The 19,174-nt window shown below is 37.9% G+C and overlaps 1 protein-coding gene across 1 annotated transcript; it reads left to right on the top strand.

Annotated features, from left to right (window-relative positions):
• Positions 1–300: 300 nt before the first annotated feature.
• Positions 301–17,554, top strand: LOC150080220 (tubulin alpha-1C chain). The gene is made up of 4 exons (XM_090381403.1): positions 301–407; positions 13,401–13,950; positions 14,999–15,526; positions 17,132–17,554. Exons 2-4 carry the CDS (start codon positions 13,423–13,425, stop codon positions 17,426–17,428), a joined length of 1,353 nt encoding a protein of 450 aa, XP_090237529.1. The 5' UTR covers positions 301–407; positions 13,401–13,422; the 3' UTR covers positions 17,429–17,554.
• The last annotated feature ends 1,620 nt before the right edge of the window (positions 17,555–19,174 follow it).

Consider the following 19,174-nt stretch of genomic DNA (forward strand, 5'->3'; position numbering starts at 1 on the left):
ATAAAGGAACTACTCTGTGCAAAAAAAAAAAAAAAAAAATTATTCTTCCTGAGTGTCACGTGACCGTCTCGTCTGTCACTGTCCCCAACGTTTGCAATTCTTTAAAACTGCCTATTGTTATAAGAGTGTTGTTAGGGCTAGCGAAAAATGGGAAAATAGTGATCATTAATATGCGGTCTGTGAAGCGGCAGAGTAGAAATATTTTGAGTTTGATGACCTGTACGGTCGTGAGTGGCGCTTTGCGCATGGTTCATAGGAACAGCTGGCATGATTGGTTGAGAACGTTTTATAACACAGGATCCGGGCACCCTCACGCTATAGAAGTTTGTGGCGTAGCTCGTTACACAGGCTGGTGCTGCAAACTTACCGAGGTCAGGTCTATTCAACTCTTCTTGCTGTTATCTCAGGTGGGTGACTGCTTTTTCTTTTTGGTTTTATTTTAAACGCACTATTTGATATTTTCTCTACTTTTGAGTTTAATGAAAATTTACTTTACGTACTGAAATTAATTTGGTATTAGTTAAATAAAAAAGATATATATAGTGAAATCCTTTTTTAGGAGGCATAATACAGGAAGTTGGGAGGGAGGAGGAGAAACAACCTTGGCCTGAACTAGTTGATGCAGCGCCTTAACCTTAGCACAACTGAACTAGCGTTCTGCTGTTTGTGTGGGGTTTTGTCGTCTGCTTGCCTCAATTGGAAAACTATGCGCTGCGTAGTAAGCTTAATGTTACTTAAAAATATTAAATTAATAGATTAGTTCTAGGAAATTTTTAACGCTTAATTTTAACGTGGTTTAATAAATGATTTTAATGCTTAATAAAACATTATGAAGAGTGACGTGTAGGCTCTTCATTTTTCAAATCTTTCCATTGATCGTGCAAAAAAAAAAAAAATTGCACACTACTGTGAGGGGGATTTGCTTTTTTCTCTTTCCATACCGTTAAAAATACTGGGTTTATGATACGTCGTATAACTGGTACCACTTTTTCATTTAAATTGTATTTTAATCTTTAATCTTCTGTTCGCACAAGGAATGTGCCTTTCTTAAATTACTGGGGAAAGGAAGATCATACATGCTTTCGGATTCAGATTGCCATTGCGTAAAGTTAATACGCACTTCCGTATGAGAAAATTTTCACATCTGTGACGTAAACAGTAAGTCAATAGTCCTTGGTTTTACCTCTATTTTTAGTTGCGATTCACCAATTGCACAATCTACGCAGTACTTTTTTTTAAATAAATTTGCTAGGATAGGCGCATTCATAGAAAACTGTGACTGGATTATTTACAAAAGTCAGTGAAAATACTTTAAATGATTATGTAATAATCTTCTATGAGTCGTACTTATATAATGGACTTCGTTAAAACAGATCTACCCTTTATTGGCCTGATCGAAGATTTTCTTTGTTTCTATAATGCCTTTTTATATTCTTTAATTTTGCTACTAGTTAAACATTTAGGATAGCATCTTTCTAACTGAAATATTTGTAATTTTAGTTTGATGAAATGCATTTTATTTTTGCAATGATTTGAACCAGTACAATTTCTTAGTATTCCAATGGTATTGCTTCACAAAACCAGTATCGTGAACTTCCTGTTGTGTACTCTAATCTTGATAAATGAATGTCAGGGTGGTGGGAAGTGGGGAATGCGAGGGCATTTTCCTCCCGGATATATGTAATTCTGAAGAGGAACTGTTATATCCTTGTAATTTCTTATCGCTTTAATTTTTCTACACATGTCCACGATATCCAGTACCCTTGTATCGAAACTTGCATTAGTACTAAAGACCTCTTCCTTTGTCTGCAGAGGAAGAGAACCGTTTTGAATAACAATTTGCTGCAAACTTCCCGACCTATTTTTTTTTAATATTTAAAGTTAAATTTACTCACTGTAACCAATTTTTTTCCCTAATTAATATTGAACTCAGATGCTAATCCTTAATTTCTACGGTGCTACTAACTGGTTTGATGAAACAAATCTCGAGGGATAAGAGTTCCTTTTCCCCCAAGACCTGGTTTTATTCATTTGCGAAAGAAATCGAACCTTCACCTTTCCAACTGCCAGGAATGGAGAATCTACGGTGTCCGAGGGATTGGGAGTCGTTCATCAATAACGTACTTATATTACGTTCTACTCTTGTTACCTCCTGTCAGAGCGAGCATAACTTCTAATCGGTATACAATCGCATGGAATTAATGAGCTTGCATAATTTCCCCTTGATTATTACTTCCCACTCTACAGGGGAGCATGAATTGCGAGAAATTTTTGCGAAGTCACTTCCCTGGAAACTTGTAAATATGGCCGGCCAGTGTTTTCTCTAAAACATTCCAGGCTGCTATGTATCTCAGATCAATATCTTATTCAGGGTTTATGGGAAAAAATTTCAATATTTTAAATTTATCATAAATTCCTTTCAGTAGAAACAGATTTTTTCCACTGAGGTTTTTTAGTGCCTTTGTGTGTATACTGGTAAGAACTGCCCCCCTCCCCATTCCTGTTTAACGTAACTCCGAGATTTATCATCTACGGGACTCGCGTGCAATAAGATAAAATTCCAAAGAACAAGCGAAATGTATGAAACTAATTTCGTGCACTGTAGTAATTTTAGGAGGGGTGGTGGTTTGACAAGCTTCTCGCTAGCTGAATAGGCAACAACACCCTCGTTACATAAACGTATTGCAGTACTCTCGCCTAGTCACGAAATCTGCGAAGTGGTAATCCACATAGCGAAGCTGACAAGCAAGAAACATGCATGCAATCGTCGGACAGGCAGGTGCGGGTCTTCCAACGAAGTCCAATCTGCACGAAATCCCAGAGCCAGTTAGAAATGGGAACACCCACAATGGACAGTAAAACCGTCAAAATAGTTAACCCGACAAAGCTAATTATCGAATGCATTACTCGAAAGCAGTTATTGTAAAGCAACTTTACTTCGTCCTCAATTAGAATAAACTTTTTTTCTTACTCTGGAATAGTCACAAACGGTCAAAGGAGTTTACAGTACGAGAAGAATACTAAAACTATTAGTGTGCATCTTCGCGATAGCCACTTGTTATGATCATGAGAGCTTATTTTCTGTAATAAAAACTAATAGCTTTCTTTAAACACTTGAATAAACTAAAGTTCCCAAAAACTAAGGTTAAGCAAATAGAAAATACTGCTCGGGTTGAACCACAGCTAGGATTTTTTAGCAGTACGGTAGTCCTACCTACTTCTTGTTCCACCTTGAGTGGAACAAACCCCTCGCCCCCTTATTAGTCAAACTTCCTTGTTGCTGAATTTTTGTATTAATTTTTATACGTCGTGCTTAGTGTCCTTTAAAGACATGTATTTGAGATCCGGCTCCATTGTGATATTTGAGTGGCCGGCCATTAGCCTTCACGAATAAACATAACACGTTGCTTTAAAGCGGGAAAGATTGTTTAGTGTTATAGCCAGCAGTGAAATATTGCTTGAAGATAGTTCTCAAGGCGTCATAGAGGATCTGTAAAAAGCTATTAGGACAGCTGGATACAGATACTGCATAACTACGGTCGTAAGGAAATGGCCTTTAGAATGCCAAGTGACTTGGAAGATAAATCATTCGGAAATTTGTGTATAGTTTGAAAGTACTGGTCAAAAGGATGGATATTAGAGGAAATTGTCATTTGAAAAGGCGGAGTAAACAAAATTCTAATATTGAAGGTTTAAACGAATAGGAAAAGGCAGCCGCTCGAGTTTTTTTTTTTTAGGAGCATTAGCAACTATGGCCATATTGCTCCGGGGATATGCGGTGGTCATTCCCTGACCTTACCGTATTTGGTAGTCACGGGCTCGAACCCTGGTCTAATCAAGAAGCGTGTGCTAAGCACTGCTGCTTCTGGCTACAGAGGCGCCTAGCTGCTCAAGTGACAGTTATGTTATTCGAAAGAAATATTTCCCGCGGAAATATATAGACTTTCCTCTTCAAAGAGGAAAGATCTAGTTTAGAAGTGCGGAATAAAGAGTTCAAGTGTGCCTGTCCCATCTCAACTTGAAGTAATATTTAGTATTGATGAAGGGAGAGATAAAGTTAAGTTTCAGTCAATGGACAGACTGAAACTGAATTCAGTATTCCATAACCTTCAGTGCCGTCTTATTTAGTAATAATAGGCCACGGCATAAATGAAGATTCCCGGCTAAGGCGCAGGTAGCGGACTGTATTCAGATAGCGAAATTGGACCCAGAAAGGTGAAGACCGAAGTATTCTTATGATAGGAGGATAGTGTGGCTGCACCCGGAAGACCCCCCCCTGTAGGGGGAAAGTTCGACAGAACTGTCATTACTCTTCTATATAATTGTGAAGAGTAAGTAAATAGCAGGTTATGAATTATGTTTTATGTAAGGTAGGTAATTTGAGAACAAATTGCGCAAGCAAATTGATTGCCTTTTATTTAAAAGGCATTCTATTGGTTAGAGCATTATATTGGCAAGATTTTGCAGTTAACGATTGAATGTTAAATTGGGAAGATACTGGTTGCAATGATAACACTAGCCAACACGAATTTTACTTCCAAGAATTTAAATGTTTTTTTAACTAATTTTTATGCGTGGATTTCGATAATCGCGATGATAGTTCCATATCACATCAGTTATTACATGTAGAGGCAGTTACGTTTTACCCAAATATGCCAATTTTACATAATCTAGCCAGTAATGTACCATACTGGTTATATTTTAACGGATATAAGCTAATCTTAATTTTAGCACTCTATTCCGGCCTCTCTTGATTAAACATAATCAGAATTTTACCTATGTTAGGTTCAAATTTCGATGCAACAATTTACAACTTGAAGAGAGCACAGCGTTTTTGGTGAGGATTTTTGTAGGCGGTGACAAGGTTTCCAAATATTAACTGATCATGACAGATTCTTGGGGTTGTAAATCTATGCTCCAAACATAAACAGCCCCTCGATAGTAACTTGAATTATAAGTATATATCCCTTTATTTTAACATCAAACGTTGGTACATCTTAATGTAGACGTAATGCTTTTTGCGGTAATTTTTGGAATTAGCGCCTTTTTCCTCCAGAATCACAATTTTCATTGCGGTAGTATGACAAGATGTTTTGTTGGCTAGTGTAATTGTGTTTAAGAATTATTGGTATGCCCATGAAAGCTGAAGATTTTAATTTGAAAGGTAATTGGTATATTTAAATGGAAATAGAAAGGAAGGCGACTTAAGTAATAGTTCCCCTTATGTGTATACATGTTCGTGCGGACCGTGGTTCAAGCTCGCGTGACTGCTAAATACGATTAATGATTCGTACCGGAGCATACACCTTTTTGTAAAAAAAAATGTAATAATAAAAACCCTCAAATCATGAATCTTGTGATCCTATTAAGAATTAAAATAGTCAGATCGCACTGTGGGTTTTAGTGCTTTGGGCATTAAACCCACATTGCGACCCTTTGAGCCCTAAGCAGTCAAATTCTCTAATTATAAGAGAATACTAGATAGTAGAATAAATTAAAGGATAAGAAAAGTTGTATATAAAATAAATATATTAAGAATTATTTTAAATAATTTAAAAATAATTTAATTTTATCCGTTGAAACTTCGGAATATAACTCCAGGGGCTCCCATCTGGTGAGTATGGGCTTGGCAAGCCCAGGGTCCTGAGCTGGATATCATCATTCTTCTCTTTCTTGGTGATTCCTTTTCTACTTCTCTCTCTCAGGATGGTAACTCGAGATTTTTTTTTTGGCTGGTGCAGCATAAGCTTCAGGCTTCCTTGCACCATGTGGCTAATAATATCGATTGGAAAACACTTTGCATTTCGGAGTCTGGGCATTACAATTTTAGAAATGCAGGGAATTAAAGCGTAGTCCCGGGTGAGAAAGTGCTTTAATTACTCTTTTCAGGTAAAAAGAAAACTTGCAACCATTATCAATATATGGGCTTCGATTATTTATAGACAATATGAACGGAACTTCGTACAATTAGCAGAAAAAGTTCAAAAATACGGCGGGGGAAGAAAAATTGCACAGGAACATGAGGTACTCGCTAGGGCTTTCATCAAGCGCAGCCCAGGAAATGATTTAGAGGGTTCCCTTGAGCCTGTAGGGCCCATCACACTTTGCGCTCTGAGCCCTCCCCGATGGCCCGAATCTATCCCTGTTAAAATGGGTTTTTCTTCTGTTACTAAGTATAAAGGCGAGAACTTATGCCTTTTGCAACATAAGCAGAGAACGAAGTCAGTCTCGTCACCCTAAATTCGCTACCAGAAAGCGAAAAAAGCAAAGCTAACAGAAGAAACATCTGAACAAAAAATTGGACAGCTCTTTATATTAAGGTCATAAAAAGTTTATCTGAAATTACATAGATCTATCAGATACTCTTGGATTCATGAAAATTTAGTGTAAAATGAGAACAAAATCTAATTTCCGCTCTTCACCTCCACCAACTTCAAGGTAGAAAGCAACAGCTGCCACAAATCTAACACTTCATTGCTCTATCACAGAGCATCGTTACTCAAGAACGTTTCCGCATTCAGATTGGCTTTTCAACAAAACCTGGGACCTTCTGAGAATAACAAGGGAGAGTCAATTGTATTCTCAGTCGTCGCATTAGTGAATGACCTCGCTTAACTCCGGATGCTTTAGCAGCTACTCTTGATGTATGATGCAGAAGAATGCTAAAATACGTCGAATTCCTTAAGTGGTCTAAACTAGTTTCCTTTCCTCGTTGGGTACAACCAAGTGTTCAGCGTGTCGCTTCCTCTTAACGTTAGTTTGCGAGATTAGATTCAGTTGACCGCTGGTTTAATACGAAAATAGTATCAATCTACTTGCTGTAGTAGAGCAGACATGGAGAGAATTTCACGGGTAGCATCTCTTGAATAGCTAATTTTGATTTGTCTGCAGTTAACTCGCTTAGCGAGTTCTGGCCTTCTGAAAGCCAAATAAAATGCCAACGAAACATCCAGTGTTTTTGAAGATTGACAGTCAGACGGCACACTGAAAACTGCTGGCTATACCAGACTTGACAATAAATTGGTGAATAATGGAAGAATTAAGGGGAAAAACTAATAATTGAAAACTTACAAAATTATAGCCGATGGAGAGATCACGTACACAAGGGATAACCAGAGAATCCAAAAACAGTGTTATAAACCAACTGGGAAGAGATCTGTTGGAGACCTCAGCAGAGATGGTATTACTGTAGCACTTTCCTCTAGATCTAATGTTTAAATGGAAGATGACACACTAAAAGACGATTCTGGAAACTCGGAATGGATAGAATATATTAGATTTGCATGATCTGCTTTTCCTTGCTAATTTAGAGTAGCCAAGTGCCTGTCAAAGAAAAAGCAGAATATCCATCCCTTGTTGTGGGAAGAGGATTTTAGCTGTACAAGCACGGATATAAAGTAACTTCATCTATTGCATGCATGTCCACATCCGTAGACTGGAATGTGGACAAAGCTGAATTATCACAATTCGCTCAGCCATTATTTAAAATATGGGTGTAAACCTTCCGGTTAACATCTATTGCACCAAGAATAGCCAAGCTGTTTTTCTCCATAATGGCCAAGAAACGTGCAGTTAACCACACCCTGTCCGTTACTATGGTAACGGTACTTGACGTACCGTTACCATAGTAACGGACGGAGCCATGATGCTGAAAATCGATTGGCAGCTTATGCGCACCGTGGATGCAGATCTACATCGAAACTAATACCCCGCAGAACCAGTGTGTGAATAGTTAGGAGGCATACTTCCGTGACTCCTTTCAAGGATAAAGGAAGTGCTTTAATTCGGTTCTACCGCTGTAATATGGCCTTGATTTTTATCATCTCCAGTTTTGTCTCATCATCCAAAACTTTAGCTTTCCCGGTTACTTAATGATTCCTCTAGGAACAAGACTAGTGGCGACCTCTAGAACCATACATCGAAAATATCATTTCAAGGTTCATCTTCAAAACCAATCTAATATAAATATCAGATTTCATATTTGAGGATGTTGACAAATTCTAACACTATGCTAATGTAAAATGTCAGGAAAACATAAGTACAGGTTTGAGGATAGAAGCGAGTACTATGGATAAGTAACTTGTCTTACCATTGGTGGCTTAACTGACTAATCACAGAAACAAGTGATCTAAAATATCGGGTGGATTTCTACTCCTTTTGTAAAGATGAGGAATAAGCAGAAGTTGTCTGCTTTATTACAAGTTTGGCTACACTTAAAATTAACATTCCTCTTATTAAAACTGTATTCAATCACACTTAACTATTTCACGAAATATATATGAACAGTTCAGAATCCGATATAAGTATTAAGCTTCTATCATCAGAGGGGAAGGGTTCCCCTCTGATAGAAGTTCCCTTCTATCATCCAGGAGGCAGTTTCCTGCCTGGAGTCAATATCTGGGAAGTTAAGGGAAATAGTTGTAGTTGTACCATATGCACAGAACACCCTCTTAATCCTGTGATGTATTTCCTTTGCTTTATAATTTATATCCTCATGGAATATATACTGCAGTTCAGGGGCGAAGTTCGTAGCTACAAATAAATCAAGTACATTCCAAACTGATGGCATAGTTGTACAGTTATTACAATTCACATTTGTGAATAAACTAAATCCATCTTAAAACTAGCACCCAGGATTTAGTTTATTCACAGATGTGACTTGTAATACCTGTACAACTATTACACCAATTTGAATGTAGTTAGATTTATCAAATTTTCGTCTTTTAAAATGCAGTGAAATATTACTTCGACGTAATTCGGCTTAAAGCACCTTCGTTTTCTTAACATTTATACTTGAAAGGATTTAATTCGGGAACATTTGAACTTAGCTTAACTGTTTGCTGCAGTTAAGTCCGGGTTTTGACAGCAAGATTGGCACTTGGGAGTCAATCTTGCTGTCCAAATAAATCTTAAGCTTAACTTAAAATTAAACTTTTAAATCTCCATTATTCAGTTGTAAACTTATAAAAAAACTTTACAAAAGCGGAAGCGATTTTTCCTTCGTTATTTTTTAAAATAACTTTACATAGAATCTTGTCTCCAAGAAAATGGACATGTCAATGGAAGCGGGGGTGAAAGACTTAACCTCAGCAGATTTCTTGATAAAAACCAAACAACGTGATAGCACATTTACTTGATGAAACATGTAGCAATCTCGTTATGTAGCAAAACATGTAGCAATTGCTACGATCATGTAGCAATATACTGAATAATAATAATAAAAAAGGGCAAACTAGCATAAAGCTACTTGGTTATCTGAGGGTGTGCTTTTATGATTGAAATGTCAAGTTGTATTAAAGAAGTCGCTTTAGGTTGTTTTGTCTAAATAAGTGGCTGTATTTTTATTTCCATTGACAAAGTAATGGATCAGACGGTCAAGACGATCATTTAACCATTGCTCCTCAATGGTTAAAATGATGCTTAATATAAAAATATCGAAAGTTTCGGCCCTTGCTCAGCAAGAGCAAGGAAGCTGTACAATAATTTGGCAAATGCGAATAGTTTTACCCAAGTGATGGTTGAAAAAAATATTGGAAACTGTTTGCACAGATGTCAACGTTAGAACCAAGTGTCAATGCACTCTATCCTAACGTAAAAGTGCATTGACAGTTTGCAAGAGAACATCTGTACTAATGCCCAATTCTTTTCATAGAATTGGGTGGTCACCCACTCTTAACACCAGGAATTCTATCATCTGCAAAGTACCGAATTCTCAGTAACAGGTGATTCCATTTCTCATAAGCAATTTCTGCACCTGCCTGTAGCTGCTCTGACAACAAAGGTTAGTCACCTTTAGCTTCTCCGACCACTGCGTGATGCAGTCCATAAGCAGGTTGTGGCCTCTTTTCATCGAATAGACAAGCTAACAAAACCTAACATTGCATTACCACAGTTACTCTTAAAACAATCAATTTTCCTGTCACTTCATTCCCCCTATCGACCTCTTTGAATTCCTTTTTTAAGTGTTGAGAAATGTTCATTTCGCTAGCAGTAACCGGTGCATGGATGTCGTTTAGAACTCACGAAACAATTATACTCAACTGCTCTACCATCACGACAACACAAAGAGCACACTGACCCTGTACTAAATGGGATCTTGAATTGTGAGTAGCTTTCATTGGGGGAAAAACGACAATTTGTCAAAGAACGTCGACAGAAGAAACTGAAACAGGAAGCTGAAAATTTAAAAATTTAGTCAGTGTATAAAATGTACTGATACGCCTTTTATACACGATTGGATGTAAACAGAGCTACACTGTCGTTGGTATGCTTCAGTATTTGAAATGGAACTTAAAGAAAATGGCGGTTTCGTCCATAGCTCTTTAAACTGGAGAGCAACTATTGCTGCTAATGAACTCTCACAAGAGGAACAAATTTAAATAATCTTACCGCACATCTGGAAAACCCTTTTTTCTAGAATTGCTTTAGAAAGCGATTCCACGCATGCAGAACGCGCTCACACACGGCTGGTGGAGTAAAACGTGTGCCGGGCTAGACTGAAAAGGTCCCAAATTACAAACCTCCCTCCCTCAGTACAGGAGACAACTGTTTCCTGTTCTTTTTTCCCCAGTATAATTCTTGCAACCGAGCTTCCTAACTGTAGGTCCTGCCTTACTCTAAAACTTCAGGCAGTGAGTTTTGAAGAACGACTAACAACATTTAGAGCATTAATAAAATGCTCTTACATAAGTGTTAATAATTCTCTGATGTAATGGCATTCCATACAGGTATTCATTGATGAATGCAGATTGGCTGATCCAAAAAGTTGGAAAAATTCAGAAGGGTCGATGGGTTGGCCATAGCTACTGCTGAAACTGTGTAGCGAAACTATAAACTATTAATAGTTGGATAATTTGTCATGACTAGGTTTATTTCTTATTAATTTGTAATATTTTTTTATTTTGATGTTTATTCTTACTTATATTGAGGAAATTTCTGTACAAAATGCATGCAGTTAACATTACTTTGTACATATAAACCTGTATTGTGGATACAATCTTGATTTTATGTATCGTACATAATTATAGTAGGGGAAACATTCCCCTACTATAATTCCAAATGGATAGGATATTCGATGTCCTAGTGAAAATGCTCGAGGATACACATACTTTTCTATCATTTCAAAGAATTTACCTGAGCAACCAGTAACCTGCAGATAAGACATGGAAGAAAACATTAAGACAATTCCTGCTGCGCTCAAGGTTCAACTTGTAGAGGTATGATTCTGCTCTTGTGTTCCACGCCACTAAAAGAAGGCAAGGCTCACTTTTAGCAGTGCGAAAGCACCACCCAATAAGATGCACCTTCTCACTCACAAGGAGTGTACCGTTTATATAATAATTAGAAAAACAAAACCTGGGACTCCCAATCGCTACCTCCTCAATGGGACATCAGGGCTTGTACATTCCCAAACGCTGTTGCCCCATTGAGGAAGCAGTGATTACGAATTGCTTGAATACACAAGCACGTAGAGATTAAGACCTATTCAATATCGAAATTATTAAACTAATTAGCATTAGTTCGCTAATTGAGCAAGTTCAGCATTCCGATAGTTCAATTCTTATTCTGTACTGTTTCCGATTGGAATAAAATAATTTATAATCTGACATTGCAAATCCATTATTAGTGTGGCCTGCACTTAAAGCCGTTATAGCGATCATTATTTAACTTTCCGTTAATAAAGTTAATATTTGAATGAATATTTATAAGCTGCATAATAATTGAACTTTGCTTTTAAACTTCAGTGATAATGAGATTTTCACATGTAATTTAGCGAATACTAAATTTTTCTATATCTAAAGTAAAGACTTACACACACACGCACGCCAGTATGTTTAAATGGTCTTAGTTAAACGTAAGACTGGACTTTTTCATTTTGATGCAAGTAGTGTCGTCCCGTTATAGCCATGTGGTTGAAAAATACAGTAATGGAATTATGAGCCTCTACAAAGGCTGCATATTTTGTACAGGATGCACTGCTCTTTGCTCACTTTCCGTCACCAGGAACTGACTTCACTACCTGTCTGTGGTTCAATCACTCTAGAGTTGCACCAAAATGATTGCTCAATATTTTTAAGCTAGATTGGAAGTTGCAATTCACGTATAGCGAAATAGTAATGTTAAAGATGGACTAAAATAAATACCGCAGCCTTTCTCAGTTTCTTATGCTTCATTCGAGATTTATGTACTTAATCTGGCTGTAACAATTACTTGCTAGCGGTGGCCTACCTAAGGTTGAGCATTCAAGGTGATACTTTTGACGAGTGACAGCGGGTTTACCATACTTCGTTTGTTTGGAGAGGTCTTTGTTATAATCCCATCGAAAGACTTCGAGATCTGTTCTGATAATAGTAGGCAACTTGCTTTAAATATCGGTTTGTAGTAAGATGAAAACCTGTTACCATCTTATCCATTCTTCCTTAGCAAAGACCGTTTTTAAAAAATAACGGAAACTGGCAGGGCAAACGAAGAGAACTTGCACCAGCATGTTGAAATAATCTAATTTCTCATTAGCGGCCTTGGAAATATTTAGCTTTAGTTTTTTGAATGATTTGAGGCAAACGCGAGGTCCTTTTATGATGATCATTGACAGGATTGTGGAAGATGGGATTCGCTGGATGCAACGCACCCAGCCCTCACATGAAAGATCTAAACGTTTCTTGAATAGCTATAACAAAAAGCCCCCTTCCAATAATGTCCCTGAGCCCCCGGATATTACTGCACGTCCTCTAGTCATTGGCAGGAATAAATGGTCTCCTGAGTTTTGGCACACTGGTATTGCCGAAGTAGTTAAGGCCCTTTATCTTCCTTTGAGACATAAGTAGTCCTGCTTGAAATTACTCTTCTCTCCCCCCACGCGTAATGAGTAGGTTTTCTTATGACGCCATTACGCGATCTTTAAGGCAACCAACAGCATGAGGAAAGTTAACTTCGTGCGGAACCCGACAATATAGACAAATAAAACCCACTCTTTTAACTAGCTAATGAGTAATAATCTGAGCTAACAGGAAATTACCTTGGCGCACATTTCTAATCATTTTCCTCAATTACCATAAATCAAATGCCTGAATAAACATCTTCGATGGAAGTTTACTAAGCATGTTGTTATAAAGCAGAGCCGAGAGTATTTCTGCGCCCGAAGCAGCTATTTAAAAATGTCTCCTCCCTCAAACTTGATACATTACATGAGCTGAAGAATTAAATTCTTTCTCTCTTATGACCATGGTTTTGAACCCTGGTCGCTTCACCTTCGTCCCGGCATAATAAACTTTGTATAAATATCCAGTAAGCCAACTACTGGTAAGTAGACACCGTTACTTTCTCAACATTTCAACTTTTTTCATTTCAGGGCAAATTAAACTAGTTTTATAGCCTATTCTTAATCGTTTGATCTCTTGCAGGTAGCACTCAAACGGTACAATCATGAGGGAATGCATCAGTATTCATGTTGGCCAGGCTGGTGTTCAGATAGGCAATGCCTGCTGGGAGCTTTACTGTCTCGAACATGGTATTCAGCCTGATGGCCAGATGCCCAGTGATAAATCCATCGGAGGTGGTGACGATTCTTTTAACACATTTTTCAGCGAGACTGGTGCAGGCAAACATGTTCCACGTGCAGTCTACGTCGATCTTGAGCCCACTGTTGTAGATGAAGTTCGTACTGGAACCTACCGTCAGCTCTTTCATCCAGAGCAGCTAATTACTGGTAAGGAAGATGCAGCTAACAATTATGCTAGAGGTCACTACACAATTGGTAAGGAAATTGTCGATCTGGTTTTGGATAGAATTCGTAAGCTGGCGGATCAATGTACTGGACTTCAAGGTTTCCTCGTATTCCATAGTTTTGGCGGTGGAACTGGCTCTGGGTTCACTTCATTGCTAATGGAGAGACTCTCAGTCGATTATGGGAAGAAGTCCAAACTGGAATTCGCAATTTATCCTGCTCCACAGGTAAGAATTTATTTGAAAATATTCTTTTTTTTATGAGTTAGCACAGCAACTTAAAACTTTTGAATTTGTTTTAGCTCTTACATTCTAAAAGTTAAATGCTTTGTTACTAACTATAACAGTGTTTTTCAAACTGACACTGAACACTATGAAAGCGCAAATTTCTACCTGCAACTATTGACGTATTCTGAAATGTGCGCGATTCTATGATAGCAAAATAGATTCGTTTTGATCGCGGATTGGTTTGTCTTGATCAGCAAGCTTATATTACATTTGTAATGAATTATTGCAAGTTAATACTTATCAGTTAACATGGTGTTTAAAAGACAAAGGAAAGCGTGTTTACCACGTAATATGAGAACTCTTATTAAACAACTTTCAATGCTGAATCATTTTCGATAAAATTTAAGTTATTATATAACGTAACTAACTTAATATTTCATACTAGGTCAATATTGAGATGTTAAAGCATGGAGATTAGCCCATTGTGGGAAACTTAATATTGTTGGGCCATGTAAGCAGCTATAAGTATTATGCGTCTTCCAAGTTTGACAATGCCACAAGTTAGTTTGGAAATATCCGTTTTGCGTAATACTTTATTTTCTATATTGCTGTCTTGTTGTACGATCTCAGTATTTAATATTGGAATTTTAATTTCGAAAAATACGTAATTAATGGTAAGGAACTATTTTTGAGGCGCGCGACCCTTACATCTTATTTGTTTTGCTCCTTAGTCACAACTGGACGTTCCTGCGTTCAAATGTGGTGAAAAACTATTCATAGCGAGACTCCACGTGCAGCTAGATGCTCTACACCTCATTAAAAACCCATTTCTGTAATAGGTTCAAATGCCTACTAACAGTCGCAGATACATTGTCGTATAAATCTTAAAATCCTAAGTTGTAACTAAGTATCTACTGAAGCGTTACTGCTTTTTTTACTATAATACTTGGAACTGTTATCGTATTTTGCAGTGCTAATGAATCAACATTGCTCTCTTCATCGTAAGTAAGTATTGGATGTCCTAAAATGAATTTTTTTTTTTTTTCAGGTTTCCACCGCTGTGGTTGAACCATACAACTCTATCCTCACCACTCATACCACCCTTGAGCACACTGACTGTGCCTTCATGGTTGACAACGAAGCAATCTATGACATCTGTCGTCGTAATTTAGACATCGAGCGACCAACATACACCAATCTGAACAGATTAATTGGTCAGATCGTTTCCTCCATCACTGCCTCCCTTCGATTCGATGGTGCCCTGAACGTTGACCTGACAGAATTCCAGACCAATCTGGTCCCTTATCCCAGGATCCATTTCCCATTGGTTACATACGCTCCTGTAATTTCAGCAGAAAAGGCTTACCATGAACAGTTGACAGTTTCTGAAATCACAAATGCTTGTTTCGAACCTGCCAACCAGATGGTGAAATGCGATCCACGCCATGGCAAGTACATGGCTTGCTGTCTGCTGTACCGTGGTGACGTGGTTCCAAAGGATGTCAACGCTGCTATCGCTGCCATAAAAACCAAACGAACCATTCAGTTTGTGGATTGGTGCCCAACTGGTTTCAAGGTGAGTTTGAAACTGTTTAATGACTTTAAACTTTAATATTTAGGCGTGCCCCAGCTTGCAACCGTACCCCCCTCCCATTTTTTTTTTTTTTGTTCCAAAAAGTGCTCGCTACGCAAGAGCGTTTTGGTTGGGAGCAAAGATATGAAGTATTGCCCAAATAAACTAATCTGCCCTCCATGGCCAGCAGCTGTTTCTATTCCCGTCTGGATGGGAGCGTCATCTGTTTCGGACAATAAATAGTTATTTGCGGAAATTCAAGTTTTTCATCCCGCAAAAAAGCGAATATATTTTAGATTCTATAAACAGTATAATAGAGATATGTATTCATATACAAATACCTTGTGGTCTTAGCTGATTTGGCTCACTTTAAACTAGTTTTTAAAGTTTCATTAGATTCGCTTTTAAACATCTACTTATTACGGATGATTCCCGACCCCTGTCAGTCTTTTTTTTTTTTCCGATGTCTCTCCCAACTTCTAGAGACCTACCTTCATATTTCGATGTTGTGCTCTGGAATGCAGTCTGTGGTACCATTAATTTACAGAGCTTTGTCCCACGTTGCTAAAGCAATGCAGTACGAAGGATTCTATATCCTCGAATGGCGAATCGAAAGGAATGAATCCATAAAATATTTCTGAAAATATAAAACAAGCACTTAATTGTTTCATGCCTTTCTTTCTGACCCAGTTAACTCGATCCTGACGTGATTTAAAAACACGAACAAGATAGCTGTTAAAGCTAAAAGTTTAACCATTCTCAGTTCTTAGAACAGAAAATCGCAATTTTTTTTTAAACTTAAAAAACCTCTGACATTGGCATTTCAGCTCTGACAACTGAGGGTCGAAAAGTCTCCGATTACGCTGATCAGGTATTTTAACGGAATATATAAGATTACCAAATGATAACCAAATGATATTGAGAACCAACATGAAACACCTATTAAATAACAATTGAAATAAGTTAATCATCTTGTCGGCAGAGTTCAATAAAACCTGTCTAAAGGCTATGAAACAAGCAATCTCCGAATCACATGTGAAGAGGTAAGCTTCAGTCTATTTAGATATAGAATGCTTTTAAGCAAATCTCGTTTTTACAAAACCGATACGTTAAAACGAAGCTGCTAATCTAATAAAATCAGTCTAGTAGTAATTTGATCATTTCAGAGGTCGTGGATTTTCTGAATCCTAGCGGTGAAAAGCTCGGATAAAGCAGCAATTAAAATGGTTGGGTAAACGAAACTGAATAAAACGCTATTTCTTAATAGTACTTCCATCTTAAGGAAAATTGAGAGGGACAGTGTCCAATTATCTGCCCATTAAATTTTAACTAAAGGCTGATGCTAGCGGGAAAGGTTACGACAAGAGAACTTTACGCAAAGTAAGAATCCAAAAACAAGCGGTACACTGTATCGAAATAACGAATTTATTTCGTCCCAAATAAGGAGAAAACCAAATTTAAAGAGGGTGGGCAAAAATTAAGATATCCAGAAATGACACTATTCTAGTCTGTTTCTGGCTTATGTTAATTCTCGCTTTATCAAAGAACACATTGCAATGTAGAAACTTATTATTTTGGCAATAAATTGAAATAACTATTTCTTTGCAGGTGGGAATTAACTACCAGCCTCCAACGGTAGTCCCTGGTGGTGATCTTGCCAAGGTACAGAGAGCAGTTTGCATGCTTTCCAATACCACAGCCATTGCAGAAGCCTGGGCTCGCTTGGACCACAAATTTGATCTCATGTACGCCAAACGCGCCTTCGTTCACTGGTACGTAGGAGAAGGCATGGAGGAAGGTGAATTCTCCGAGGCTCGAGAAGATCTGGCTGCTTTAGAGAAAGATTACGAAGAAGTTGGTATAGATTCTGCTGACGGAGCTGAAGATGAGGGAGAAGAGTATTAAGCCTACATTTTGGCAACGTACTCAGATTTGTCTTTCTTTTCAAACTTTTCTCGTGAAAGTACTTGATGTAATTTCGTATTGTTTCTCCGTTAAATTTTTTTTCTAATAAATCACATCTGAAGTCGTGTTTGTTTCTTTTATGAAGAATTCTATTGTTCTTAATAAAACCTATAAAGCTTCCCTCGGCTCTTCAGTGGATTCAGTTTTGGAAATGCTTCTGAATTTCTCTTATCCCTCACTTTGTTCTGAATAGCCACTAGTTTAAATTTAGAAAGCGATTCGGCAGTCGTAGTTCCTAATTTTACTCTCCATTACAAAATTGGCATCAAAGTACAGAAAAATCTCGTTATAATGAACTTTCTGTGGTGCGCGAATAATTTCGTTGTACCGAAGTTTATTCTAATGATTATTTCTGGGAAGATGATTTCCAAGGAATCATCTGTGTAAGTTATTCTGTACTTAACTAATATAGTATTTATTTTACTTAAATATCTACTTTAAAATCAATTACTAAGCATGTGTACTTTACTAAAGTAAAATTTTGTTCAGAGTTTATTTACAGAAATACTATTTGGAATCGTTCGAACCTGTGTAAGAAACTCCAGCAGAAAATGGAGCTTCTCTTACAAAATACAGACTCAAAAGTAAAAGAAATGCATGTGTGCACACTCCAGGACCTGGATCCATCTCCACAAATTGTCCGTCTTGATTACAGTATCTGCGTAAAACGTGAGCAACTGTCTGATGCCCGTCCCAAGGCACGTGGAGCCGGACATTATCTGCACTTCAATGTGCTAAAATCCTGCATCCACTGGAAGTAGTGAAATACCAGTGGATGCCAGCAACCCCATACTCTGGATGCCCACGCCTGAGTACCAGCAGAAAAAAAAAATAAAAAAAAACACTAGTGGTTGACATCTCTGAACAATGTCAGATGCAGCAGTCTTCTGCTGAAGACGTTGGTGAAGATTTGAAGGGCTTGAAAGTTAGTCTAATTTTCAATTAAGTCTTTAAGATTGACCTTCTGATATGTTCTGAACAATTATTTTTAAGTGTTGTGCGTTCTTCGTAGTTGGGGCAGGACAATAGGATGTGGTTCCAGGATTCCTCTTCCCCACAGGAGCAATGAGGATTTGTCGCCAGTCCGAATTGGAACAGTTTCGCTTTAAGAGCACCATGTCCTATTAGGATGTGCTCATGGATGGGTAAAACCAATTATAATGCGGCTTATTCATGGCAAAGGTGACATCCGGGATAAAAAGTCGGGTGATCTCTCCAGTGGGACTTTCATCCCACCCAGCTTACCGAAGGGAGAGGAGTTTATTCCATAGGCTTATTTTTTTTCATGTTTGATATTTGTAGCAGGATTTCCATCTATTCCAAGGAGTGAGGTTGGTAGACTTTTTGTTTGTAGAGGCTTCCTCTAAGCTATATGTAGGTCCAGGGAAAGGGCCCGTGATAGAACCTGCAGTGCATTAGTTGAGGATGTACTCGGTGTGTCGCAAGCAGCATGGTACTTTGCATTGAAACGAGTTTGGCCCGGATTTTACTGTTAGTGACCCTATTGAACCAGACCCGAGCAGTATAGGAGGCAATTGGCAAGCAAGAACACAGCTTTATAGTAGAAAGATAGGGTTCTTTTGGCAAGTTCCCAGTCCAAATGGGAGATTGATGACGGCTGCAGTTGAAGGCTTTGGTTTTGTTTGCTAAACTGTTCACATATGGTTGGAAACAACCTGTTGTCCA

This window comes from Mastigoproctus giganteus, chromosome 9 (assembly GCF_048544385.1).
Source record: "Mastigoproctus giganteus isolate SK-2022 chromosome 9, ASM4854438v1, whole genome shotgun sequence".
Lineage (NCBI taxonomy): Eukaryota > Metazoa > Arthropoda > Arachnida > Uropygi > Thelyphonidae > Mastigoproctus > Mastigoproctus giganteus.

Coding starts and splice junctions, on each gene's coding strand:
- LOC150080220 (XM_090381403.1), top strand. CDS start 13,423: ATGAGGGAATGCATCAGTATTCATGTTGGCCAGGCTGGTGTTCAGATA. Junction 13,951..14,998: donor CAATTTATCCTGCTCCACAG/GTAAGAATTTAT, acceptor TTTTTTTTTCAG/GTTTCCACCGCTGTGGTTGA. Junction 15,527..17,131: donor GGTGCCCAACTGGTTTCAAG/GTGAGTTTGAAA, acceptor ATTTCTTTGCAG/GTGGGAATTAACTACCAGCC.